The 27,527-nt window shown below is 39.6% G+C and overlaps 2 protein-coding genes across 2 annotated transcripts; one reads left to right on the forward strand and one right to left on the reverse strand.

The window, feature by feature from the left end:
- Positions 1-56: 56 nt before the first annotated feature.
- LOC110043593 (cGMP-inhibited 3',5'-cyclic phosphodiesterase 3A-like) lies at positions 57-16,077 on the reverse strand. Its single transcript, XM_020749063.2, has 8 exons — positions 15,154-16,077; positions 7,399-7,662; positions 6,000-6,764; positions 5,178-5,289; positions 4,357-4,649; positions 3,519-3,722; positions 2,764-2,919; positions 57-2,328 (listed from the first exon to the last, which is right to left on the reverse strand). Exons 1-8 carry the CDS (start codon positions 15,931-15,933, stop codon positions 1,798-1,800), a joined length of 3,105 nt encoding a protein of 1,034 aa, XP_020604722.2. The 5' UTR covers positions 15,934-16,077; the 3' UTR covers positions 57-1,797.
- A 2,313-nt stretch (positions 16,078-18,390) lies between these two features.
- Positions 18,391-26,643, forward strand: LOC110043720 (uncharacterized). The gene is made up of 8 exons (XM_020749212.2): positions 18,391-19,315; positions 20,301-20,565; positions 20,696-21,023; positions 21,413-21,598; positions 22,347-22,488; positions 23,600-24,073; positions 24,420-24,607; positions 25,268-26,643. The coding sequence occupies exons 1-8, from the start codon at positions 18,646-18,648 to the stop codon at positions 25,946-25,948; spliced, it is 2,934 nt and encodes a 977-aa protein (XP_020604871.2). The 5' UTR covers positions 18,391-18,645; the 3' UTR covers positions 25,949-26,643.
- The last annotated feature ends 884 nt before the right edge of the window (positions 26,644-27,527 follow it).

The raw sequence follows: 27,527 nt of genomic DNA on the forward strand, positions 1-27,527 counted from the left end.
AACGGTTCCGGGCACAAGTTCATCTGATAACCAACGCTGATGACATTTAACACAGATTGTCATTCGACTACATTTAATATCATCCAGGGCTTAAATACTACAGCGATTCTTGAATTATTCGTTGTCTATGCTATACTTTATTCTATTCTCTACTCTGTTACTAAGTATCTTGGCCACGACCGAGGGGTCCCCCTTAATACAAGCTATGCATTTTATTTGTACATCATAATTGTTTATCTCATTTTCTCTTACATACAAGTGCATTCTCTGTACATATAATACACGTGCAACCAGTTCCACTTGTTTAGCGTGACTCGGAAGCAGACAATTGCGTGAAGGAAGGATTTGTTTCTACGCGAAATATGAGCAGCGTTGACCCCGTTGAAAAACAAAATTCAACTCATAAGGTTGGTCAATTTTGTTGCAGTACGTTCAGAGTTTTGCTTTAATCGTTGCGAAATATCTTTTGCAATTAATCTTTAAGTCGATATTCGCGTCAGTCTTATAATATATACGTCTGGTATAATTATCACCCGCATGTAACGAGCCTTCTCAAAAAAAAAAAAACCCAAAGATCTGCTAGACAAACTCAGAGGGCGGTCAATAAAAAATATGGAACACAATAATTCCTAAATTAAAACATCTGATTAAAATACCTCTACCACATTTTCCTTGATGACCAAATAAAAATTCAATTCATACTTTTGAAGCTTACTTAAACTCTTTTCCACCAGAAGCCAAGTAAGGCTTGATTATACCAGGTGAAAGTAACACGTGTATTGCACCACGGCTTATGATCTACTTATCATTTTTAGAGGGCGGTAAACAAGGAACCGCGAAATTTTCAGAAACCAGTTAAAAAACAACCAACGTATTGGGCTCTAAAAAGGGAAGAAAAACTCAGCTACAAATCTAATTGTCTACACTCCTACTCTTTGTGGCATCTAGCGACAACGTGCATTTTTCTTCATATTCTAAAGCAACGTTCCCGTGACCGCAAGATCACTTCAACAAGTATCACGTGGCACTCTTGTCAAATCGTCACGTGGTACAGAGAAACGTACTACGTGATGAACTTGAAACAAACTTGTGGCCTCACGGGAAGTTGAGCAAAACAATCCTGATTGTCGTAGTTTACTAAAAAAAAGTAGCAACACACAACAAATAGTGGAAAGCTAATTTTTTTCACCCCAATATTTTGTACCCTCCCGCGCCCTCCTTCGAATCTGCGAAGAGGGCAATTGGCTTAAGCCTCTAATACGACAACCATAGGCAATTGCCACAACAAGATTTAGAGAAAATCTATTTAAAATTTACCTGAAAGTATCGAAGAATTCATACCTGATTTTTCGTGTGAAACTCGAATTACTACTATCACTTCTTTTTCAGAGTCAAGTTCCTATTTTCTTTTGAACCCTGATAGCGGGAAATTTACTGTTTTTTTTCGCGCGGGAAACTTGATCAAGTTAATGACTGAATTTAATTCTGGTAGCCTGACCTCTGGTGAGTTTTAAGCAGACTCTAGCAGGTAGTTATGGATGGACGAGAGACAACCTGATCTCTTCACCATCCACAAGAAGTTTCCTCACGAAAAAAAAAAAAAAAAAAAAAAAAAAAAAACGAAAGGGAAAATAAACTTTAATGTCATTTTTGTGTCAGAACTGCTCAAGTTTATATCACGCCTTGAGTTCGCCAAACCTCTTTTAACGACATATATATTTTTTCATTTCTACAACGGAGCTGAGGCTTCGTAATTTACATTTAAACATACACAGTATATTATACAGTGGTGCGCGCCTACGCAGTACTTTCCTTGCGTGAATCAGCAGCGCTTCCTGACTCGGAGCCATTTTCTTCCTCTTCAATAATTTCGTCCTTCAGTGAAGTCTCTATCATCATCAACTCCTCGTCAGAGCCCTCCACATCTTGATTTTGGTTTTCTTCGAGATCCACCTTGGTCGTTTTTCGTTTATCTCTCTCCTCTTGTTTTATCACCTCCAACCACATTTTGTAATTATTTTCAATGTTTTTGGTCAGGTCGCTCGTAATCTTTCGTCGCTTTCGGCGACGTGACTTTTTCGGTTTTCTTCGTTCGTCTTCGGGATTTCTCGCTCCTTCTTCGCCGGAGTCTTCGTCGTCGCTCTCCAGGTCCGAGCTACTTGCCTCGACGTCGACCCATTCCCCTGGAAGGAGTCCGGCATTGGCGTAAGCATTGTACAAAGGGGCCACTAGGTGATTGATGAATGACTCCTGCAACTGGGCTACGTGTGGCTGATCACGGTCCATATAAGGAGAGATTGGCATACCACGTGTTAGCTCGTCATCTCCCTGTCGACAAACGAGAGAAATGTACGACAGAATCAGCAAGGCAGCAACCTTAATCACGTCACATGCACAGAATGTCATAAAAAGGCATATTTAAATTAACAGGAACGTCTTCTCTTTACTTTTTTCTCACCTTTTTATTACATATTTGGCGTTTTTTTTAACATAATTATACTACAAGCTCTTATACTCTTCGGTGGAGAAGTATTGCAACAGATAAGTTTCTCGCCCCAAAACACAGCAACACGACACCAGCCAGAAACGCGAACCCGCATTTCTCTCTCTTTTCCTTTCTCGCTTTTTTTTTTTTTTTTTCCTGTTGCTCTTTTGGTTTGTATAAACATAGTTAGTAGAGGGGAATATTCCTCTATAATATAATATTATTCTATAATATAAATATTCCTCCTTTCCCGTTTTCTTGTTTGAAGCGCTGCATACCTGTTCATAGAACTCTTCAACAATACGCTCGGTCCAGCGAGTGTGTAAGTCTCTTCGTTTACTCGGTCCTGAAATGTCCGCCATCTTGATGCAAATCTGCAGTGTCAAGAGGCGATCAGCTTCTTGTGACCAATCGATTCCGCCACCGTCAGAAATCTGTCAGTCAACAAAAAAATCGCGCCATGATACAACAATTCTACTCGTTTCAGGAATGGAGCATTATATTTTTGACGGTGGCAGGGAGGTTGGGTAATTTCCACAAGACAACGTTGGGATGCTAGTCCATCGCAAGGTCACCCCCAAAGCATAAAATTTACTATACCCATTTATACACCTTGGTGGAGAGAGGCACCGTGAGAGTCAAATGTCTTGCCCAAGAACACAACACAATGACCTTGGCCAGGGCTCGAACCTGGACTGTTCGCTAACCATTAGGCCACGTGGCCTCCCTAAACGAAGGTAAGAGATGGTACTAACAGACAGCTAAGCTAGAACGCAGCAAATGCAAATGTTTAAGAGGGTATGCCTCAGTATACTGAGTAATGTTAAATGCGATGTAGAAACGTTACCTTGGAATCCAGGCAAACCTCAAACTTTAAGACTACTAGTTATGATAAAATAAAATGATACATGAAAAAAAAGTACGTTTACCAAGGTAAAGGAAAGTACTAAAAAGGAACGAGGACCCAGATAAGTCATCTAGGAAATAAACTCTTTCAACGCAAAACCATTTTCAACAACCAACACCTGCTTACCTTGGCATTAAACTCGGACAGCAAATCAAAGTGTCTCTTCAGATCTGTGGCCAAGATAGCCTCAATTGCAAGAAATCTAAAGCGTTTAAACTCCACTGTTTCCAGCTCACACAGGAAATTGTACTTTGGGTCTGACATGAGAAGGGCGAAGGCGGCCGCAGCGTGATGGTTTTCCAGTACTGATCTGTCGTTATACAGCAAAGCCTGGGAAAATAAATAGGTGGTCAGTCATAACCTTGTTATATTCACGAGAAACAGAAGAAGCGGAAAGACGCCTTGCTCGAACTATACTCGCTCGCTCTCTCGCTTGCTTGCTAGCTCGTTCGTTCGTTCGTTCGTTCGTTCGTTCGTTCGCCGAACGAACGACCGACCGACCGAAAGAACGGTACTTTCGGTCGCTCGGTTGCTCTTAAGTACATTTCTAAGTTCGTTTCTAAATTCTTTCCTCAGTTGAATGATTCGTTCGTTGGTACACTCTTTATTTCCTACGCTGACTCGTTGGTTTGTTCGTTCCTTCGGGTTCTTTCTTTCGTTAGTTTTTCAGGTCTCAAACTGGCACAACTCTCAGTTGGTTCCGAAAACCCAGCGAAACAACTTTCAATCGGCGCTTCAATCAGCGCAAAGATGAGTTTTCTTTTCGGCTATTCAGAAAAAAAGCTAACATCAAATCGTGATTTGGCGATCGCGAGAAATTCTCGCAATGGTTGTCGGTCACGTTTTTCTTTGAGGAATGCTGTACAATTTGCGACACAAACACCAAAAAACAGCGGTAAACCCGCAGTAAAACCGCAATTCACACACATCTGCACCGAGCGACTAAATAACTAAACAAACTTACTTGTGGTGAGAGAGTAGCGACAAGGAAAGCGTTGGTTCTGCCCGGGTGGTCGTAGTCGTGCATTGTAGCTGCTGTGTACAAAGCCAGCAGTTCTAGTAGTGGGATGGAATCCATCAATACCCCATAGTCACTGGTGTTGGTTTTCTGCCGCCCCTCTCCATTCAGCCCACTGTCGGAGTCTGATTCGCTATCGTTACTTAGTTTTGGGTTCAACGGACAGAAACCAGGAATCTTTTTAGTGGTCATGAAGAATACACCGTGAAGAACGTCCGATGCATGCATACAGTTATGATCTACAGAAAGCAATTGAAATTTGTTAGCAGAGACGACATCAAACAGTTAAACTCTCAATCTCCAGCTACACAATGCATAACGGTAACGTCGAGACCGCAAAACTGATTCCAATTTCAAACGCGAGGATGACCTCGCCATAATTGTCAACTACCAAAATTACCCAGTTGTACGTATTCTCTAGAGACTGCTCAAAATAACTTCTTCTCACTCTAACAGGCTGTACCAGCAAAATGATCGAGCCACAAAACACGCACCTATAAGCCGACTGCAGTTATGTGGCAAGCTATATGTCTTTCTACTAGGAGCCATCTTTAACTCGGTCGCTTAAACTAATGCGGCCATTTTCTCTGTCACTTTCTTTCTCGACGGACTGAGAAATGCGAGGGCTAACTCTTCATCTATAGAGTGTCCGACAAGTAAGTGAAAGGTCACGATTTGGATCTGATCTCTGGCTTAAGTTGGACTGCACTACAAAGCAAAATCTGTGTAAAGGATGAGATACTACTTAAGTATAAGGTACTACTTACATGGAATGTCGTGGTAGCCACTTTCCAGTTCAAAGAAAAAATTGAGGAATTTTGTCTCGGGAATTTTAAATGCCTCGAAAAGGCCAACTTTCAGAAACACTTTGTAAGTCACCTGTGATAGAAAAGACACATATCAAATCGATCGTTGCAAGCTCTGGCAAAAAGAGTATGGCATTCAAACTGCAATATGACACGGAATAACCGCTTACATCAACTGGGCATTTACTCGAGCAAAACCCTCCACAAAGATGAGGTCTAAAGTATTAACATTTAGAGAGCATATGAACTGTTTACATGACCAGCTCAACGTTTCTTCTACGTGATCAGAAATGAAGTTCTCATGTCCTCGTCTTTATCTCGGCACGATGTGTGAAGGGAGAAACTGTAAGTTAATCACCCTTGCGAGCGTGGCACTGAAAGACACCCACTCACTATCTCTTTGGTAACAACTTTGTTCGGCAATATCATGCTCAACTTAAGATCGCGAGTCCTGGCCACCCTGTTAGATTTTCAGGTCCGACGTCGACAAGACAAACTACACAACTAAATCACCCTTGTACTGTGGATCTTGTCCGCCCTAAATTGCAGTCAAGATGGTCCACTATTGAAACATATTTGGGAAAGAGAAAAATAACGGCAATCACAGCTGGAAAGAGTTTGTACCAATAAAAAAGACTCCCGTACATCTCACTGATATTCGTATTCAGGAAAGGCGAAACTATACCCAGAACTACCCTGGTGACATATTTACTTGCACCTCAAAAGTCTGTGATCAACTTCATGTAAACTCGCAGCAGTACTGTATAACCTTTCTGCCCTTACCTGCGTCAATATATTTCCGTGCTCACAAGCATCAAATATCGGAAAGTTCCAATCGCTGATTTGATCTAAAAGCTTATCAAGTTCTCTTGACTTCGGCAACACCCGATTCTCTTTGGCAAAATCAGGCTCCTTTACCGAGTCGTTGCGTGTTTGATTAGTGTCTTTTTCCTCTTCTGTTGACGAGGGGTTTGTATGACAGTCACATTTACATTGCTTAGATTTCACCTCGCTTTCATCGCTTTTCTTCTCTTCCTGATTTTCAGCCTGATCTAAAGCATCTTTAACAAGCTGTGTTTCTTCCCTACTAAGTCTTCTAAATACGTTTGAGGTAGCAAACATCCTATCGGGGGATTTTCTGAGCAAATTTGGCGACGAAGATACGGGCGACGTAGTCCCGCGGTCAGGCGACCGTCTGGGAAGGAGTGGAGAGCCAGACGGGGCCAAGTCCGGTGACAGTTTTCGCGACAGACCCGGTGATGCTTGAGCGGGGAAGCTGTGACTGAAGCAAGCGGGTCTGTGCTTCGGATAAGTCTCTTGAGGGCCATTTTTAGTGCCCGTTAGAGCTCCTTCTGCTAAGGAAGACTTCTGCGGGCTCTTATTTGCAAGAGTGGCACTACTTGTATTATTATGTTCGGAGAAAGTCACGACAGGCGGACGTGACACCGTCACGTCAGCATCAAGGGTAGGCATTCCGGTCGCCGACGTCGTAGTAGTCCACGTGCTTGACATGCGTCGCCCCTGGGAATTTAGCGTACGCCGAATTCGCTGGAGTTGAAAAGAGAAATCATTTTCGTCAGAAGTAATTTTACACTACTTATGAAGTCTACACACAGTGAATTAGGTTTTGGTGGATCAGCTGCTTCGTACCCAGGCATAGCTCCTTGGTCGTGCGCGGGGCGCGTGGAGTTGTGGGACTGTTACACTGAGTCCCACAAGTCCCAGGTTACTTCCCGCTCTTTATTCGTACCGACAAAATTCAAAGGTACCTGGGGACTAGGCAGGTAAATCCGTGTATCCGAGTTTACTACATGACAACCAACCTTGCCTTGTGAATAAATAATAGATGACTTGTTTTACAGACCAAAGAAAGCAAAACTTGCTAAGAAATTCTCAAAAACTTGCCCCAAAAGCACACTTTTTTGGGGGAGACTGATAAGATCTTTTCTTGATAAGCGTAATTAAAAAATCAGGGAAAACCTTTGGATACTTGAACCATTTCTTGGTGGTTCTAACAACAAAGGTGCCTTGTTCTCAAGGTCCAGTGCTGAATGTGGTCCTTGACCTCGTTCTTGGCCAATAACCCATAAATAAGTTGTATGAAACCTTTGTTCCAGTAACTGTATTGGAACACTTAAAGCCTACTCGCAGAACGATGAAATCTCCTTTGAAAAACACTTACCCCAACCATTGGTAAAGGCATATCATCCTTCAGATCTGGTTGATCCCTAACTTTATCTTCCTGGCTCTCATCGCGGAATTTCTCTATGAGAGGGGTCATTGGTGAAACAAATGGCCGCTGTACTGCATGAAAAGCAGTCGGCGGCGCAATCATTGTGCTGATGATTTTAAGAGTGCTTGCCACATTGGGAGGTAAATTTGAATCAGCTAGCAGATCTGAGATCATGCCATGAGCTTCTCCCAACGTTGTGCAATCTATAGTACCCTGTAATCAAATGCAAGAAATTTAATGTTAATCTACAGGTGAAGAATATGGCTAACAAAAATGTGATGTTACCACAGCTGCGCTTGTAAAGGCCAGGAAAATTAGGCAGACGGGTGTCTTTACAAGACGAAATGGCAAAATGACAGAACGTCACTGCGGTTAGCCTAAATAGTGGCCTTGTTAGCCTAAATAGCGCTCAGGTTTGCCTAAGTGTAACAGAATTGAAGGTGGCTAACTCTCAATAACTGTATGGGTTAACAGTATCCTACATTGTTTTAGTGCCATTTCATCATTTCACCATTTTGTGTTTTATACACGCCTAGTAGATATCATGAAATCATAAGTGTCCAGGGTGCAAAGAAAGTAGTGTCCGATAGCCTAGAGCCAGTGGATTTTGTAGGTGGCTGGTGGATTGTCCCCCTACTTGAAGTTTCTTGGGACAAGATTTGAGAAAATTCAAAAAACAGAGGTAACTGTAGGAGATAGATCTTTTTTTCAAGTAAATAAAAATTTCTTTTGCGTGAGTATATCATAGTTATAGCTTGCCAGAAGGGTCCCTGTCTGGTTTTTAACACCCCCCTCTGGTAGCACATTGTATTTTTGATCATTGTTATTACACTGGAACCTCGATTTAACGAAGTCGCTGGGGACCGGCCAAATTTGTTCGTTAAATCGAGGGTTCGTTATATCGAAAACCTCGATATAACGAATTTGACGGGAAACGACCAAAATGTTCGTTATATCGAGGTCATAGTTAATCATTGATTTGTAACACAGGTGACTTCTGTCACGCAATTCAATGCAATTTTCGTCACCCAGAAGTGCCACGTTTTGAGATGCAATTCATTAAACATGGTGGATTTCAGTATCAATTATTTTTACTTTTGAGCAGACGCGCAGCTTTTGTTTACAAAAGAACGACACTTTCAGAGTAGCGATTTAAAAATGTTGCAACGTAGAGGTTATACAGAAAATTGTCTATGTAAACAAGGAAACATTGTAATTCGTTATATCGAGGTAGATTTTACGTTTGGGCTTCCGGATTATGTTCGTTATATCGAAGAACTCGTTATATCGAGGTTCTATTCCATACATTTTACTTATATCAAGGACTTCGTTAAATAGAGGTTCGTTAAATCGAGGTTCCACTGTACTACTTGCACAGTGAACAGTACTTTTTTCCCTTTGCTTTTAGATTTCAAGAGAGCTTCCGTTGTTTGCTTCAAAAACTTCCACACTTCCACTCTTCCACTTTGTACAGGCTAGAAGGTCTGCAAGAATCAGAACCTCAGCTGAATTTAGAAAATGCTCTCTCAGTCAGAGACCAAATAATTGTCTCCATCAACCACCATATCACTAATTCTATGCAAGTACCAGTGTCTGGACACAGCTAACAGCTTATTGTAATCTTGTGCTCATGAGCAAATAAATCTTTTGCACCTAGTTAGCTACAGAACTTAATGTTGTGACTACTTAAAGCCTGGACATCACACCAACTATTGAACAAAACTGTTAAAGAACACAAAAAAAGGTAGATAAGAGAGTGGAGAGAAAAAAGACTGACATTTCTTGGAATTTTATCTCAAGTTACAAGTTCCAGCTTGAAGGGTGAAATTTTCATTAACACCGTTTTCATAAATCCAGACATATTTTTAGTGTTACTGATGCACAAAACAAGACATTAACACAATACTTTGTTTAGAAACAGCTGATTGTGAGACAAGGAGATTCTATGTGTATATTTCCTAAAAAGAAAAAAAAAACCAGTCAACTCAACTTGAAATTTGAGTCATTTTAAACAACGAGGAATTTGAACTCTACATGTACTTCAATTAAAGTCTGCAATCAGTCGTTAAGCACAATTGACTTTTAAGACTTTTTATGAAACATACATCAACCTGTGGATTATTAGTATGACTTATAACCCATAATCAAGACACTTAATATCACAAAAGCCCAGATATTGAAATGTTAAATAATCCCTACAAAACTGGACCAAAACAAGACCATTGGTATGGCCAATACAGGCGCACCAAAATGTATCAAACACTGGGGAATAATACAGTTTTTTTTTTAAATTAAAAAAAACTCATGGCAACAGTCAGTGTTTTCACATTGTTCTATTAAATTTACAAGTGGCCTCTTCTGTTAAGAATTTTTTAAATTATGTTTGCTTCCTGTTTTGACTGCACAAAATGTACACAACACTTCACTTAACAAACTTAAAGTAGGTTTAATCAGATCTTAGGTCAATGGAAGTGGATAAAATGTCTGAAATGTTTTCAAAAGACTTCTGGTACTCAGCCTGCCAGCTGTTGTCTAGATACACAGGATTTTTCAAGAGAACAAAATCTCAATTTGTAACAATCTGAGAGTTTTGCAAGTATTCGTCATTCTCATAATTACTTCCCTGGGTTGAAAATAATTTTACATTCAGCTGAAAAGTTAGAAATGTATCAAAAATTTCCAACAGTCAAACACTTACTACTGTTCACTCATAGACCAGCAGCTTATACCCCGTGTAATATCATATCACATGCCTGTCACTTAAAAATGCCTTCCTTATTGTAGTAACCAATATTTCATAATTTATGGCGTTTAGAAACAAGAGTACATAAATTTGAGAAAACTTGATTCTTTAAGCATTAAATGAAAACTTCACAGGCATCTAATAGAAACCACATCAGGAGGTCCACTTTTCTTTTATTTTTGGTTGGGAGGCTCTGAAAATTCTCAGTACCGCATACTACAAAGAATAGACCATTTTACAGTTGTCTGCTCAGTGGCCTGGCCTTTGGATGGCAGTGAGGCCAGAGTTGACCTTGTTTTGATACAGACCTCACTGCTTTTTTTGTGTAAAACAAGTTGTTCTGATGCTAACTAGGTGCATTTACATTACAAAAACAATGAGGTCTGTATCAAAACAAGGTCAACTCCAGCCTCGCTGCCATCCAAAGGCCAGGTCTCTTAGCAGACAACTGTAAAATGGTCTATTCTGTCTTTTTCAAATTTTTGGGGGAACTATGGAAGAGGCTAAATATTAGCCAGTCGTCAAGGATTATATTAATTTTATAGTAATCACTTACATGTACACAGACCAAGTGTACTTTGGTTTAATGATACGAAAGTAAGGCAGTTTCTTTGCAACAAAAAGGACAACACAAGGTCCTTTGGTTAAACATTACCAATTGCCACAAACATGTGATCACAACCTTCCAAGACAGCTTTTGTATAAATTTGATTTTAAATCAAACATTTCAATAAACAGGAAAACAGGAAAGCCTTGGTAGGAAAAAAAGGTTATTTTTGGGAAATTGTTTCTAATATTAAATATTAAAACATATCAACCGGTTTTAAAAATCTGATCACCATTCAAACACACAATATAACATAGCTGGAACTAAAATGGGAACATTCTTAATTAATGTACAGTTTATATTTTTAATGAAAATCATCTTTCAGGCCATAGTAAAATTTTTGGGTTAGAAAAAGTAGTAAGTACTACACTTTTTTAAATCAAACCTTATATTTTTTAATTCTGAGCTGCTACAGCCAACTTTAGTTTCAAACAAACAAACAAAACAAAAACTTTGCTTCTTGAAGGCAAGGAGTATTTTTTCCAGCCAGGATTTGTCATTAGTAGATATAGACACAGTTGCTTTGGTATTGTGTGAAAGAGCAAGCAGCATTGTATTCTATTTGGCACAAACCTCTCCTAATTCTGAGCTATTTTCTTTGTCATGATGGAATAAAGCTTATTAAATTTCATGCTATAAATATCACAATAATTACACACATTTGAAGAATCCTTTAAGTGCAATTTTACAGGTAAAAGGAATGGTGCCAAAAATACTCCTCACATCAGTTTAAAGCAATAATTGTTCATAAATGGCAACATTATCAAAACATAAAATGACAAACACTACTAATCAATTCAAGACAAAAAATTCTGACTACACAGGTCCTGTATATTGCTGATCTATGCAATAATAACAATAATTATTTCATTGCAAGATCAAAAGAGAATATAAGAGTGCCTTGGGAAATGAAATTTGTCTTCACATTTTTAAAAAAATAAGCTGGTTTTCACTTGTGGAAAGAAATTAAGTGGCTTTCTGACTTTAAGTTGCTTATTGTAAAGTAAACAGTACTTTATTGTCAGAGCAGCAAAGAGGCCACCAAGACAAACAGCATTTACATGCTGGCGTAAGTTGAAAATGTACTCTCTCTTCTGAAGAAAACAATGTATTTCCTGTAGCTTGTTTTCTTTTCCAAGCCATTTCTGTTTATTGTATAAATGTGCTCCACTACATTGTTCCTGGGTTTCATAATTGCATGTCACTGTCTGTGATGTTCACTAGCCTACACTGGTCTTCAAAACCCCAAAGATGTACAAGCACTTTCAAATTTGCAATATTAACAGGGTATTCCACATCAGCCTTGGCTGGTTTTAAAAGACTTCAAACAATAATATAGCTTCGTTAACTGGAAAGCAATTAGCAGCCTAATCCTTCAGTGGTTTTAAATTTACCTGTCCCAGTATTTAGGATTCCAAGTCTTTGATTTGCGGGAAGATGAAGTAAACCAGAATTGCATGTGGAATCTTTCTTCAGTCACATTACAAAAGCTCCATAGCCAATTTTACAACTGTAATATCACTTCAACAAAACCTTGAACATATTGTTACGACTTTTGATTTTCCAGTGTAAGAAATCCACAGAAAAGTGATTTTTCATGTACCAATCTATCTGTTTTCACTTGAAAGCAGAATTTTAAATAACAAGTGACCTTTTGTAAAATCTCTTTCCATCAGTTTCTTACAATTCTACCAACTAATGTCTTCTGTGCAAAATAAATTATTAATGTTGAACTTTCTATTCAAAGATTGTTAATTTTCAATTCCATTTAAATCATAGTTGAAGATATAGGTGTAAACATACTTCAAACTATTAGTTAAGATTCACAAAATATAGCAAACAAAAACTGACTTGGAAAACAAATCTCTAAAATGCTTATCTACATATAGAGAAAGCCTACATTTAAAAAGAACATTTCAGCAAACACACTGTGAACCCACCGAATAAAAGAACATGACAATTTGGTCAACCAATGAATATTTCATAGATTACGGGTTTAAAGTTTGCACCATGTGCTGAATGAAATTCTTTAAAACTCTCCAGAAAAATGCAAAGGTTACAGTTTTTCTCTTGACAGATAATAGTTTGAAGAAACCAATTCATCTGGTAAAAGTAGGTGGAATAAAAGAGAAATTTAGGGTTGGATTACAGCAAATATTTGAATGAGAAACAATCAAACATGCTAAAAGGGACTAGCTATACTTCATGTGGCCAAGTAAGAAAGCCTCCAAAGTCTTCTGTCTGACAAGGCTATCAGCTATTTTGACGAGTAAATATACCAATCAAGTTAAAATATTTTCCAGATGGAAATTATGATGTCTCTGTAAAGGATGAGAAAATTACCATTACCATTCTGTACAAAATATGCAAAAAACAATGTGGCCTTCAGTAACCTCGTTTAGATGCTTTTGCATTGCAACATGAACCATCAATTTTCGTCTCTTGGCATGCACAAAAATGAATCCAGTTGTATTTCTCACGGCATCCAAAAGCTGTTTTCATTTAAATGTGCATTCCTTGCAGTAAGCAGAGTGGAAAATGTTATGCATGTAAACAATCCCTGATAATTTGTTAGGCATGTGCCCTCACTTCTGACCTGATTGATGATCAGAACATAAAAGAAAAGTCAAAACACATGTTTTCTTGCACGAAGGTTTTAATGGCTTCATTGTCATATATTTAAGAAAGTTTAAGCCATCCAAAACTCAAGTTATACCAACATCAAGACAAATTTACATAACCTCGTTTCCTATGTAAACAACTAGAGCGCCTTCACAACAGCAACTTGACACTGGCTGCAACTGCTCTATATCTTTTTCAACAACACTCAAACTTTAGCCACTTCTAAATGACAACACAGGAATAGAAATAATACAACTCTGGATAATTTAATCGCACTTGTAAACCCGTATTTCCATATTCTTCGATGGTTAAGTGTGATTGACAACTAAAATCCGATTTGATGTTTTTTGGTATTTATTTATTTACTCAGACAGTAAGCATACCCTTGAAGAAAATAGCTATTTGGATAGGGGTGAATTTATAAATTAACCGCTACCCTGACCATGAAATACCGGGCAGTCTCGGATGTTTATCCTTTTAACAAACAATGTGGGCGAAAACAGTATTCCATATTGAATGGACGAAGAAGTAATCATTTGGAAAGCTAAACAGCAGAAATTACTTCAAGAATGAGTCGTGCGCCGTCTAAACAGACCCAAAATCTCCACGCATTGTTGTAACGTCTGAAAACGAAGACAAGGGAATTCGCATTTTTCTCACGACCGCAAAACTCTCAACGCCGAGCGCATGAATTTTTTATCAAAATTAGCTCGGTATTGCAATTTTGAGCAGTAAGATATTAGCCTTAATTTGCCAAACCGAAGGACGATTTTGACTTGTGGGAAGCGGACAGTTGTTGTTTATCTCATTTGCAAGATCTACAATTACATCTCGAGTCGTGCAATAAGATTTAGACGAAATGTACCGAGCTTTATTGAGCCAGTCTGTGAAGGGATCAACGAGAGCGCGAAGAAGGTCGCTTTGAAATTGATAATAACAATAACAATAATAATAGCTTGGCTTTCTCCATTTAGCTTTTAAGAAAAACATCGCGACGAAACAAATCCTGGCCTTTTCGCGTTTAGCCGAGCTTTGCCAGATTAGGAATAATTTCCATAACAAACGTTGAAGAACTAACAAAGAAATGATAATATATTGCACACTGAGAAATTGGCGAGGATTGCAGGTGATTCTAGATAACCGGCGTTGCTAAGATTAGAGAGCGATACTTGGAGCTTCATAAATCTTGCGGTACCACTTGCAAACATTTCAGATCGCATAAGTCTCGACCTCGGACATCATCTACGATAAACATGTGCTATTCAAGTTCACAGAATCTGTGACATGATATTTTGGAAGATTTTTAATAATCACACTCATGAAAGTTTAATGGGTGTTCGAATGTACATCGCGTACATTGGATTTTCTCCCCGCCGCTAGTCGAACACTCCATCGCATGGAAAAGAACAACATTGAAATAAATCAAAGACGCCGCTGGCTTCGAACTGGCTTTTTCGAATACGGACACCAGCGCAGCTATAGAAATACAAACAGAAGGCCCACAGTAAACAGTATTACAATAAATACAGGGGAAATGTTAAATGAACGCCTTGTTACTCGACCACGTTCTGTTAAATTAGACGAACCTTGATGCAGAAACCATTCCTGTCTGAAAGCTCGCTTGACAGGTCAAAGATCCTGGGTAGTTATAAACTGCTCTTCCAACCATTAATATAAAGATCGTAATCTATAGCTAAGGAAGTGAACGAGGCTTTCACATAGGTTTACTTACCTTGGTTTGGATTCCCAGCGCTGGAAGCGAAGTTCTTCTTCTACTATTTAAACTGCTAGTTGAAGACACGCTTGAAGTTCGTCTTCGAATTATAGGAGCTTTGCTTTGAATAACCTCACCCGGACTCGGAGAAAACCATGCTTGAATATTTCTTGATAATATCAGCCCACTAAATGCTGAAAAATAGGCTAGAAATGGCCGCAAAAACGACGGAATATCACGAAGTGTAATCCAGCATGACATCCGAGCTGTTGTAAGTAACAACAGCGCTATACTTGTGGGAAGAATTTTTAGTTTTGAAAATACAACTGTTACAAGCCCCGCCATCACAAGGGTAAAGAGAAACGTAGTTCGTAGGAAATCCGATCCACCGAGGATAACTTGTGTACAAAGTTCTCCTAACAGACAAACGGGGAACACAACATACGAGATCTGGCTCTTGCAGTATTTGTGAATGAGAAGTTCAGCCCAATAGAACACACAAATCAAGCAAACAAGCGGTAAAAATATTGTAAAGATACGCTGTACCACCGTGCAAAATCCATGAAGAACTCCCTCTGGAACCGAAGCGAAGACAAGCCAAAGTAGGCATAGCAAAATAAATCCACTGCCCGATTCCACGGGACCAACTCTCACCTTACCATTTAACAATGTCCAAGACGTAAACTGGGGCCTGTCAAGCGAAGCGACCGTCGTTGTGATATATCCATTGTAAGATTCTTTGTCTTTGTCTTTAAGTTGGGGTTCTTTTAGAAGATTAAGTTCTCCTGGAGGAGCCATGTTAATTTATCCCATTCGGAAAATTGCCAAAAAGCGGAGAAATTCAAATATTCGAATTGCGCTCCGCTATTCCATGCTTCGTTCGCTTACTTTGTTTCGGCAGCGAAACGTCTCTTTCGGTTCGGGCTAGCAGCGCCAAGTATCCTGGGAAGAAACTGGACCAATCAAATGACAGCATTTTATCTCTTATTGTTGATCATTTGAGGCGTTGACGTCATTCCTGTCACGCGAAATCGCTTTGAAAATTTGACAATTTCTCTCTCAAAATGAAGCAAAACTAAAAAGGCCGTTTCCTACGCAATTGACCTTCCTTTTTACCTAAATTAAGCGCTGTGTTACGCAAATCGCTCATCGAAATAGCGCATAATAATGAAAGGGCGCGAAAATGGCCCGAAATTACCATGATAAAATTTTTCCTAAAATGCAAAATAGATCGGGGTGAATGTTAATTCGTATTTTTAACTGCGACAAACTGCAGTCTGTTTCGAAGTCATTTACCATAGAAAAGGAAAATTACAGCTTATACGGACGTGCAATTAAGGTTTCCAATTCGCCAATCTATGAAAATGTAACGAACGTACCATTTACACCTGGAACATAGGTAATCTTTGTTTTTCTCAATACGAGGGGAACAATCCTCAGACATTTGAATAACGAAATCTGTTTTCGGTCACAAAGGCTTCTTTATCCCTACGATCCGGCGCAACATACATAAGTCCAATTTGAAGTTTTTCATCGATGCATAAAAAACGACAGTGTACAAAAGTAATTTTCAAATTCGCGGAGACAATCGGACAATTTGGGAAGGCTTCCGACAAAACAACTCGAGATTTCAAAACACTGAAAACTACCATGTTTTCATTTGTCTGGCGTAACACTAAAATATTTAATTTTATTGTCGGCCTTTTTAAACCCATTAAAATTCGCCCTCTTTTGTTTACAGAAACAAAAGAAATAATTTGCCGTTTAAAGAAAAATGTGGATTCGACCTAATATGATCTATATATTTATATATTTAATTATATACAGACGATAAAATTGTCCCAACAATAGCCGTTGTCAGAAAAAAAAACTTTTGATTTCTACAGCAGCTAGTATTTGCGACAGGTAAACATTGAAAGACCCGACTTTAGTAAACAACCTTAATTAATTTCCAGAGAAAGGACGAAAACAACATAGGAGGCCACAGGAGGTGCTTTTCTCTCCTTTACGTCTGAAGTTATAATCACTTTTGCCGCAAAACGGAATGCAAAGGAAAACAAAGTAATCTTAAAATACAACTGAGATCTTTGCAAACCAATTATTTTAATATTCTGTCAACTCCTGTATAACGAAAAAGCGTGAAAAATTACACTCTAGTTGCAAAGGAAGATAGTAATAGTAAAATTTGTCGCGTCTGCTTTTAGACCAAGTCTAAAGCTCAGAAGCTTGTTTTCCATTGCTGGGTTATTTATTAGTCTAATTATGAAGAATATTAATTTATACACACGGATTCCGGTCGTCTGAAGTGCCCTCATACGAATTTGCCCGCTTTAGATAAAGCGCAGTTTAGCAACCCGAAAACTGCGGACTTGGTCCGGTCAGGAATGGTTTTGAAGATCATCCATATAGTCGTTGTTCCGGCGACTGGGAATTTTATCACTGTATCTTTTGTAGACAACTGGATCGCGACCGAAAGCAGCGCGCTAGGGCGATCCCAACTTCTTTAGCCTTGGCCTTTTAATTTAGCCTTATGCTCATCTCATTCTAAGTTTACATGAAGAAAACTCGGAAATAGAGGAAAATGCGTTGGTGTGAAAAGTAACAAATGTTTGCGTTACGACCGCTAAAGCAGTTCCCTTGCCCCACCTCCTGGTTCCTTTCCTGTCTCTTAGATGGGATGCTAACCCATTGTGCAGGCCTCCCAAGACATTTATTAGTAACCAGACTGAGAGCCCAGTGGCCAAACAACTTGCCCGTCTTCGTTGATTAACAGACCTTGGCCCACGGTCTTGCCATCAGATGCCCTCGACAAATTCTGAGACAAAATGGCATGCAATTTATAACCTCTACCGTAACTTGCGATCAGGTGTTCCTATTTTTTGAGGAGGCGGCAGTTTTCTCGCGTTGTGCAAAAATAAGAACGCCTGATCGTAAGGTACCAGGAGGGTACCATTGTTGGTTCTCGCCTTAGCATAAGATTTCTTCTGTGTTTACTGTTCATCTTCGTCTGCCAAATTTGATTATACGTCAGTTTCTTGCAACATTACAATAATTGAGCTGACGGACATAGATGCAAAACGCACAGTCTAACAATGCCAGGCTCTTTTCTGTCGTTGGCCGCCTTTTCCAGTTTATCGCATTAAAATTTTCATTTTCATGGATTTAATGTCCCCTCTCCGTCTCTAAAGGCACTGTTATGTTTTGTTTGTTTGTTTGTTTGTTCGCGTTCACTTTCTTTTGTTGCAAGAGGACTGGTACTTGTTTTACATCCGGGATATATGATATATCCCACAATTCTCTACGGCCATGCCTGAAAAGGAGGCCTTCTTTCTTCCACGCGGTCGAGGCCGTCTTCGTTGTAAAGCGAGGCTCTCCTCGAAAGTTTGGCGCTTTTATTTTTAGCAGCTTTCCTGTCTCGCTTTCAAGCGTAAACAAGGAAAACTATTTCATTCATATCAGTGATCATATTGTCAGTCTTGGCTTCGCAAGAACCTGTCGATTTTGAAGGCGATGGCGGCGGATTCCGCCGAAACGTTGTCGAGCGAGGCCATTCAGCAACAAATCATGGCTACTGAACAAGTTTCCGCGGCCGAAGCTCTCCAAGACGCCATGTCAGCGAACATTTCAACAACTATTCAAACTATTTCACAGCAGAATGGGGGAATCACCACCATTTCCTCATCGACTTTACCCGAGACAATGACGACTACTGAAGCGATGATGGCGACGGAAAGCATTTCAGTTGGTACACAACAAGGGGCTTCGGCCACGTTGAGCGGGCAAGATCAAGAAATCGTGGATACTATTCCCCAAGTCCAGGAACACGAGTCCGTTGTGAGTGTCGCTGGAAGTCAGGAAAGTCTGGTCATTTCAACTGAAAATGTTGCCATTACTACGAGTGCTTCGCTTGATGCTTCGCAACAAATAGCGAATTTGTCCAGTTCGGTACAAGCGAATTATCCATGGGCCGCGCGACTTCATGATTGTGAACTTATAGGGGATTCCTACAGGGGATATGTAACAAGTGAAGTGGAACTAGACTTGATCCTGACATTACACAAACAGCACACCAACAGCTGCTGGGGAACAAGGCAGTCTCCTTCATCTGCTAAACCGTCTATCCGTCTGATGTGGAAATCACAGTATGTACCATACGATGGCATACCATTCCTCAATACAGGTATTTGATTTGATTTGTTTGTTTGTTTATTTATATATGCTCATAAATTTATGTTTCAACTGTCATGAAACTCACCTCGCCACGCCCCACTCTTTTGTTATTTAGTACACAATGGAGAGAACGAGAGATGTCTTTCCTCTCTTCTATGACAGTAATGATTGAAATGCAAGTAGATTTTAAAAGTCCATTTCTGTATCATTTGGTGTAAAACCAAAACCAATAAGCCCTTTGCAGTTAAGCCATCACATGACCTATTTTCATAAAATTATGGGCTATAACTTAACGAATGCCAGAAATGGAAAAAGCATGTCGAAAATATCAAAATGGCCAAGTTTGAGGCCCAAGTCATTAAAAAAAGAGATTGTATGACAGTCCAAATTTTTAAAAGAACAAAAAGATTTGTATGGAAAAAGTTGCTGGAGAACAAGACCTTGCTCTCCAGCAACATTTTACATACAAATCCTCTAAATTTTCCAAAAATTCAAATTGTCGTATAAACTTACTCTTTAATTCCAGGGGCCTCAAACTTGGCCATTTTGGTATTTTCAATGCGCTCTTTCCAATTTTGGCATTCTTTTAGTTATAGCCCATAATATAGAAATTTTCTAGGAAAAATTTGGTCACATGACCCCAGCTGCAAAGGGCCTATTGTGACTCGCTTGCACGCATTTTCCAGTGCTTTGTGTCAGCTACATGTAATTACTTCGAGTTTTGATTGGTTCAGTGGATTGTCTGAGTCCTTTGTGATTGGCTGCAGTGATTGGCAGAGTGATTACTTTGGTTTTGGTCTTGAAAACCGCTCTAATTGGTCTAAAAATCTTGCACCAATTTCTGATCCATTTAGAAGTAAAACCAAAACCAGCAACAATGTGCTCAAACACACTCCTGTGCTTTGTTTCAGTTACATGTATTTTGGTCTGTTAGCACTTAAATAAACTGCTCTAAACATCAGCAAAAGTGATACTAATACACATTTATTTATAAGGTCGACGAGCAACAGTAATGGAATGTCAATACGGACCAAGAAGGAAGGGAGCTGTCAACAAGAAACAGCTGGACTATGATGAACATGGCCGTCCAATGAAAAGACATCGGCCTACATGTCCTGCCAGGATTTATGTCAAGAAAGTGCGTAAATTTCCAGAGTTCAGGATAGATCCGAATCTGGAAGGAAAGAATGTCCGACAGGCCCAGGAGAGAGCATTAACGGCACTTAGGCTGGCAGGGGTGCATGATGGTGGAGAGGAGAGGTAAACATGGGGCTACCCTGCCTAAATAAAGATGACTTGACTTGACATGTAAAGAAAAATATGGTTAAATGGCTAAGAGAAGACAGACAATATTGGATTTGTTAGCTAATCCAGGTGTTTTCTTTTACAGGTACTATGTTCAACTTCCACTTCCTCTAGCTCATGAATACCATGATGTCGATGACATCCCTATGGACCCTGACGAGGGTGACTCACAAGGACAGCGTCTCAATCCTGAAGTCATGCACAAGATCCGCGAACTTGTGGCAAGAGGTGTCAGTGGGATCTACACTGTTAAACATTGCTTGAAGGAGTATGTTGAGAAAGAACTGTTTATAAATTTGGAGCCACCACCTAGACATAACAAGTCATATTTCCCCACCATCATTGATATCCAGAATCACATTCACCAAGCACAGATGGCACTAGCTACTGGTGCTCTTATGCCTCTTCCCCCGGTAAGTTGGGTGGTTGCATAACCTCTTTTGTTTTTGTATACCACTTTTTCATTGCCTGGTTTCTCAAAGAGATTTTCAATTCAGACTTTTCTCTTAACTCAGAAACTTAATTATTTGTGGTAAGTAAAAGCTTGTGGCTTTTAAACAGGTCAAATTTCTTGTGGTACAAAAATATGAAAAATATGCAAATGTATGTTGTAGCAGATATAAAGGTGTATTAAAGTAAAAATACACTTGTTAATACATGTACCTCCTTCTAACAAGGAGAAATGACAAGTTGATCAGGGTACCGTTATTAATAACATTTGACATAAGAGGATTTCTCATCTCTCTTAGTACAATTGTAATGATAATCTCACTTGTAGTCAATTTTTTTTTATTTTTGCTAGCTCACAAATCTTCCAGCAAGCTCTCCACAACTTAAGGAGAAAACCCGTAAACGGAAGCATGCACCAGAAAAGCTATCACAGTCATCGCAGACAACAGCTGAGGCTATTGCAAGTATTCAGCAGCATTATCAGTCAGCGCGGCCATCAATATTAACTACTCAAGATCAAGAACACTTGATTCAACAGGTAATGCAAAATTGCACTGTTTCAGCTACACATATGGAAGACTGGCTGTGCAAATCCTAAGTTTCTGAAAGGACATGACTGTAGCTACATGTAGTACTTAACAAGTAGTTTAAATTACACATAGTTTTCTGTATCCTCTAGTTTGTAAAATGTTTAAATGCAATCTTGTAGTTTAAGTGTTGACTTCTTCATTATAAATTTTATCCATGCTAATCATTATGTTTTCTTTCTTGTATATCTTGACAAATAAGATGTTCTAAAGAGAAAGTCACACTATGTGTTTGCCATATCTAAATGGTTTGTTTGGTTTGTGGAAATTAAGTGCACTGGCTAGATGGAAAACTACATGTGCGAGGAGCCTTTTAACAAATTGTGTCATTTGTGTAGAACAAAATAGACAAAATTTGTTTTTGTCTGAAAGGTGATATTTCTCTTTGAAAAAAGGACGAAATCATACAGTAGATTACAAATTGTGTAAAAATTAGATGAGATAAATTTCCATCTTTCTGCACTGGCCTAATGAAAACGTTCTTGGCACTCTTGCTCAGTCATCTGGTATTTCTAACTTTCCTAGGTTTCTCAAAAATTTTAACTTTTCTACAACATTTCTGAAAATCTTGACAAAATAAAAGGAAATTCAGATTTTCGGTCCTGTTTTGATATTCTCCATATTTACAGTCAGGTGCTCTTAAATGTTACCCTAGAGGAAGTAGTTTTGATCTGTAACAGATGTTTTCCTCTCTTCCAGAGTGGCAGAGAAAATTACCAAGCTACTGAGGCTCACCAGCTTGAGATTATCCAAGGCTCCGAGGGAGAAACTTCTGAAGTGGATATTTCTGCTCAGCCACAGATCCTTATCACCCAGGGCACTGGCACAGGAAGAGATGAAGGTAACAGCTGGAAACTTTCACTATATTACACTTTTTGTTTTATAATCAAAAGATTGGTGTTCTACCTGAAAGCCAAACCATAGCTGACTTCTTCTAAATCACCCTACGATATAATGAGATCAACTTTTCTTGTCAGCATATATATGCTATACTCACTGGGTTCTCAGTAGAAGCCAGCAGCCAGTGGAATTCCACCTGCTGTAAAGATGAATGTAGCTGGCTGCGCTGGTTAATAAAATTTGCTAGTGCTACGTCTAATGTTATGCTCATAAACAACTCATCTTCGGTAAGCTCATCAAGTGCTTAAATACAACACTTTGCCCCCCAAAATCCATGAAATTGCATCTTTGGCAACCTGCATGCCCCTGGACCCCCCTAAGTTGGCTTGGCCCTTCAGACTTTGCTTTTCACTGCCTGTTATGCTTTATTGGCCACCTGTGAAAAAATCCTACGGAGAACCCTGACTCGTACGTCTAACTGCAAATTGAAAACAGTATTCTTTGTGAGATTATATAAGACATACATGTCTGTACTTAATATTTCATGGACAGTCAGGTATTAAAACCTTATTTTCCATATTTAACGCGGAGATGCAAACTTTGAATGATACATGACAGAATACAGGTGCACCGTAGAGGTGAAGGAATGAATAAAAGAAAAACTAATAATACAGTGGAACCACCACCTCTCTCAACAGCCACTCTTTGTGTTCCGGTAGACAGCCCATTACACTCACTCTTATATGTATTGACTAATAATAGTAAATAATCTTTATGGAGGAAGCTCCTGTCGCATTGCATGGTTTTCAGGGAGGTCCTTAGTAACTAGGGTAAAATAAAGTTAAAATTTTAAAACTAATCGCAATCCAAGTAGTAATAAACAGTGGAAGTAAAAATGGAAAATCACTTTAAAAATTTAAACCTATCAAATAACAACATTCTAAAAGAATTAAAAGGAAGCTTTTTTATGTCCATAGGCATGGCATTCCAATCGGCTAAATGACTATTTACTGATATTCTATATTCTAATGCTTTCCCATGCCATGCTACATTATGCTATGCTATTATATTCCATTCTATACTAACTGCACCACTTTCTTTCCTTGATCTAGGTCAAGTTGTTATTGTTGTGAATGCCAGCAGTTTCTTCTCTGGTCAATCTGATTCTGAGACACCAACAACACTTTCATTAACTATACCAGCTTCACAAGTGGCTAGCTTGAGCCATGCCTCTCTACACTCCGGGGCTGGATCACAGGCAGTTACCTTCATTCCACAGCAAGCTGATCCAGCAACAGTTCAGACATCTGGATCTGCTACAACTCCTCAGACTGTTGCATTCATTCCACAGTCGTTAGACAACAGTCGTGGTGCTGTGGCTTTCTTAACATCTCAGCAGACAGACAATACTAGTCAAGTGCCTGTGTCTGCAGCCTATCTTGCAACAAATGGACAGTCAAGCAACATCTTGAGTATGCTGGACTCTGCATTGCAAGCATCTGCTGGAGCCTCTGCCCCTGTGCTTCAAGTAGGTACAAATCTAGGAGCAGTCCAGATGACTGACAACAGTCAGACAACTGAAACAGGTAAATGTATTGTCTAAATACTAATGCAAATGTGTATGCAATGAAATTATAAGGCATAACTACATCAGTGACAATGTAAACAGCAGAAATCAGAGCTCAATCCATCTCAGGTTCCCCGATTTTCCTCAATTATTCAAGAATACTAAGTGGAAACAAGGCAATATTGGAGAAACTTGCCCTACAATCGAGATCATACTTTTCCCTTCCCTCAATCTTTTTCAATACCTTGAGCCATGTGTTGGACCTACGTCATGTACATGTGTATTCTCTACAACAAGTGGTTGTCTACATGTACACTGTGAAACAGTAATTCTAAATGTGTACAAATGTTTACCATGGTTTTCAGTTCCTGGACAAGTGTTGACAGCTCAAGCAGCTGTTGAAGCTGTTATCAGTGCTACAACAGCCAGGGAAGAAACAAAACAATTAAGTGCAGGAGAAGAGAGTGTTGAGGGTGAACCTGAAGCTAAGCGTCAGAACCTTGGAATGGACTTCTCATCACTGGTCAAGGAGGCAGTGTTTGATAGTCAACAGGTACTGCACATGTCGTGAGTTAAAGAGATAGACCTGAACAGTTGTATGTTGTTAACTTTTGGTCTCTCTCTGTAGACCCATTTCATAAATGGCTGCCAACTGTGAATTCTTTTGTAAGTATTAAAATAAGCCTGATTAACCTTGTTATTGAGTTGATAATTTAAAGAATTTTTTCTCTCAAACAGGTCTAGTCAGGCTAATTTACATGTAAATGCATACAAAAGAATTTTAAACTGGCAGCCCTTCATGAAAAGAGTCTACATGGTTTTGTAAACTATCCGTCAATCAGATAAACTGTAAACACTGTAGCAGCTCACTGGCCAGCATGTTCCACGTGACTGGCCACACATTGGGATTCAACCTAGTGTAAGGTAATGTTAAACTTGAACCACTGTCTTACACTGCTTGTGTCCATAGCAGAGAGTTTGCCCCCCCCCCCTCCCCCCCCCCCCCAGTATAGGGTGCTAGTCCAATCCCAAGTTATCCTCCAGCATTTCGTTGCCCAAATAAGTTGAGTATTTGCTGGAACATATTTGCACACTTGGCCAAGAACACAACAGAGTGGAGGATCACTCCATTCAGAGTCCATCACACTCACCATTAGGTTGCAGTGTCTCCTGAAACCCGATGATGTTAAAATAGCCTACTTTCTCTTAATAGGTTGAAACAGAAACTACTGAAGGGCAATTACGAAGCACGATAAAAAGTGACCAGCCACAAATGGTTACTATTCCTACATCGACAACTGCCCCGGAAACAGAAAACACACAGCTTGTCAGTCTATCACAAACCAATGAGGGTGGGAATTTCATTGCCATGGAAACAAGGCCAGTTGTCATGGTAACAGAATCTGTTCTGCCATCAATGCAGGATGGACATGGAATTGTTACAGATTATCACGACAATAACCATTCATTACTTGAAGACAGAGATGAAAAACTGGCTGGACAGGATATCCAGCCTTACAAACTTGCCGAACAAACCACATTACAACCACAGCAAACTGATGCACCTTACGAAACCAAGATTCCTTCTCCTGAAATACCTCACATGATGGAAACACCCCAAGATGTCCTAGTCTCCATGGAAACAGCTTCTAAAGAAGCTAAAGAACACACACCTGTTGATGAAAACAGTTTGAAGACAGCAGAAGAAGAACAGAATATTCAGGGTTATACGGTGCGGGCCCCATGCACAGAAAGCACCAACAACAGCGGACAAATGAATGTGCCACTTATGTTTGAAAGTGGCCAACAGCTATCTGAAGATGAAGCTTCAAGCATATCTCATTCGAATGTTGTTCCCACAGTGAATAACACAAGAGAAGTTTTTACGCAGTAAATCGAACCTAGTGTTGTGTTACTTTCATGAACTTTACCGTGATTACAACAGTTTCTTGACGTGAGGTACCTCTTAACTTCCGCACTCTTTTTGAACAAGTCTACTACATGTAGTGTTGGACACATCAGAACCTTAGACCCGAAGAAACAATTTAATTCTGATTTTCTGTGGATTACTTTGTTTCGTATACATAGAGAGAGAAACCTCATTTAATCTTCAGTAGTGATTTTACTGTTGGTGCATAGGAGCACGGCAATGCCTCGTCCTTGCTTTAGGGGTTCTGCTGCGAATTCATCGCGGTGGGACGAATTCATCGACCACGCCCCAGACGAAAGCGTTCCCAACGCGCGACCATGCAACCGTGGGAATGTCCCAGGGAAGGGGCAAAAGTAACTACTTTTATCGAACAGTTTACTGTCAATACTTCTGATTTCTGAAAGAAAACTTACAGAAGCACAGTTTTTCGAAGGGCAACATCGAGCTCTTCGACCTTGACAGTTCTCGATCCATTTCTTAAAAAAATATATCTGTAAATGTAATGCATTCGTCCATTCACGTTGAAGGTCAAAGATCAACTTTTTAACTTATTCGTCAGAACAAACTTTGAGAACTCGCTGAGTCGTCAGAAGGATTCGAGGTCGAAACAATAATAACTCAGTTGTTGTGCTTGCGAAGATTAAAACAAATGAACAGAAGTCCTCTTTTTATTGCGCTCTTTATTGTGCTATTTAAGGCGCGTTATTCGCTTAAATAAATGATTTACGATGTCAAATCCCTGCCGGCATACTGCGGAGATGAAAGGCGAATCGGTCGAGGCAAAACTCGTGCCAAATGTACGAAGATATTGTAGCAGTATAATTCCCTAGTACCACGCCAATGGAGAAGATGATTATCGTAAACAGCGCTCGTGAAATTCAGACAGTCAATCACTGTAGCCGCAACTAGTGAAACAAAGCAAGTAGAACTCGCCGCTGACTTGGCGGCGCAAAGCGCGGGAAAAGTTGCGTTGTTCAAGTCGCAAGTAGTTTTTGTTTTCAACCTGGTTGGTGGATGCAACAGCTCATTCACTCTGATTAGCCAAAAACGCCTTGGACCATTAAAAGAGGCACCTACAGGGTTACTATATTATTGGCAATTTACCAAGCGTGACCGAGGATTTGAACTCGGGACTACCGAGAAAGAAACCCCGCCAGTTGCTGGGTGGAGGCCTTGAACCCGGGACCTTCGGATTTCAACACCAGCGCCCTAAACTACTCGGCAACGCTGCCTCTCTTCCACGCTGCCTCCAAGAGTAAATAAACCTAACATTGTGAGTAAGAGAATGAACTGTCTCCTAGACAATCTTTTTATGGCTCCTGTTTGCTACAAGTGTTACTAATGTGAATAAAAAATCTTGAAGTGAGGCTACAACTTTCTACTTTGGTATGTGCTTTCGCCAAGTCCCTTTCTTTTATATTCATGTAGATGATTCGTCAGACATACATGATTGACCGAAATCCCCAGTCACATTTTCGAAGACCATTTTTTCTGTTGGTGATCAAGGGCGTGAGCAAATTTAACTACTGCTGCAATGAAAGAG

The sequence above is a fragment of the Orbicella faveolata genome, unplaced genomic scaffold (genome assembly GCF_042242905.1).
Source record: "Orbicella faveolata isolate gen_17 unplaced genomic scaffold, um_ofav_v1 contig_1, whole genome shotgun sequence".
NCBI classification, from domain to species: Eukaryota; Metazoa; Cnidaria; class Anthozoa; order Scleractinia; family Merulinidae; genus Orbicella; species Orbicella faveolata.

Bases quoted from the DNA above. Each gene is read 5' to 3' on its own strand.
- LOC110043593 (XM_020749063.2), bottom strand. From the start codon at position 15,933: ATGGCTCCTCCAGGAGAACTTAATCTTCTAAAAGAACCCCAACTTAAA. The intron at 5,290-5,999 runs GTAAGGGCAGAA...TTTCTATCACAG, and splicing joins ACGGAAATATATTGACGCAG to GTGACTTACAAAGTGTTTCT. The intron at 4,650-5,177 runs GTAAGTAGTACC...TGCTTTCTGTAG, and splicing joins TGGCTACCACGACATTCCAT to ATCATAACTGTATGCATGCA.
- LOC110043720 (XM_020749212.2), top strand. From the start codon at position 18,646: ATGGCGGCGGATTCCGCCGAAACGTTGTCGAGCGAGGCCATTCAGCAA. The intron at 22,489-23,599 runs GTAACAGCTGGA...TCCTTGATCTAG, and splicing joins TGGCACAGGAAGAGATGAAG to GTCAAGTTGTTATTGTTGTG. The intron at 24,074-24,419 runs GTAAATGTATTG...CATGGTTTTCAG, and splicing joins CAGTCAGACAACTGAAACAG to TTCCTGGACAAGTGTTGACA.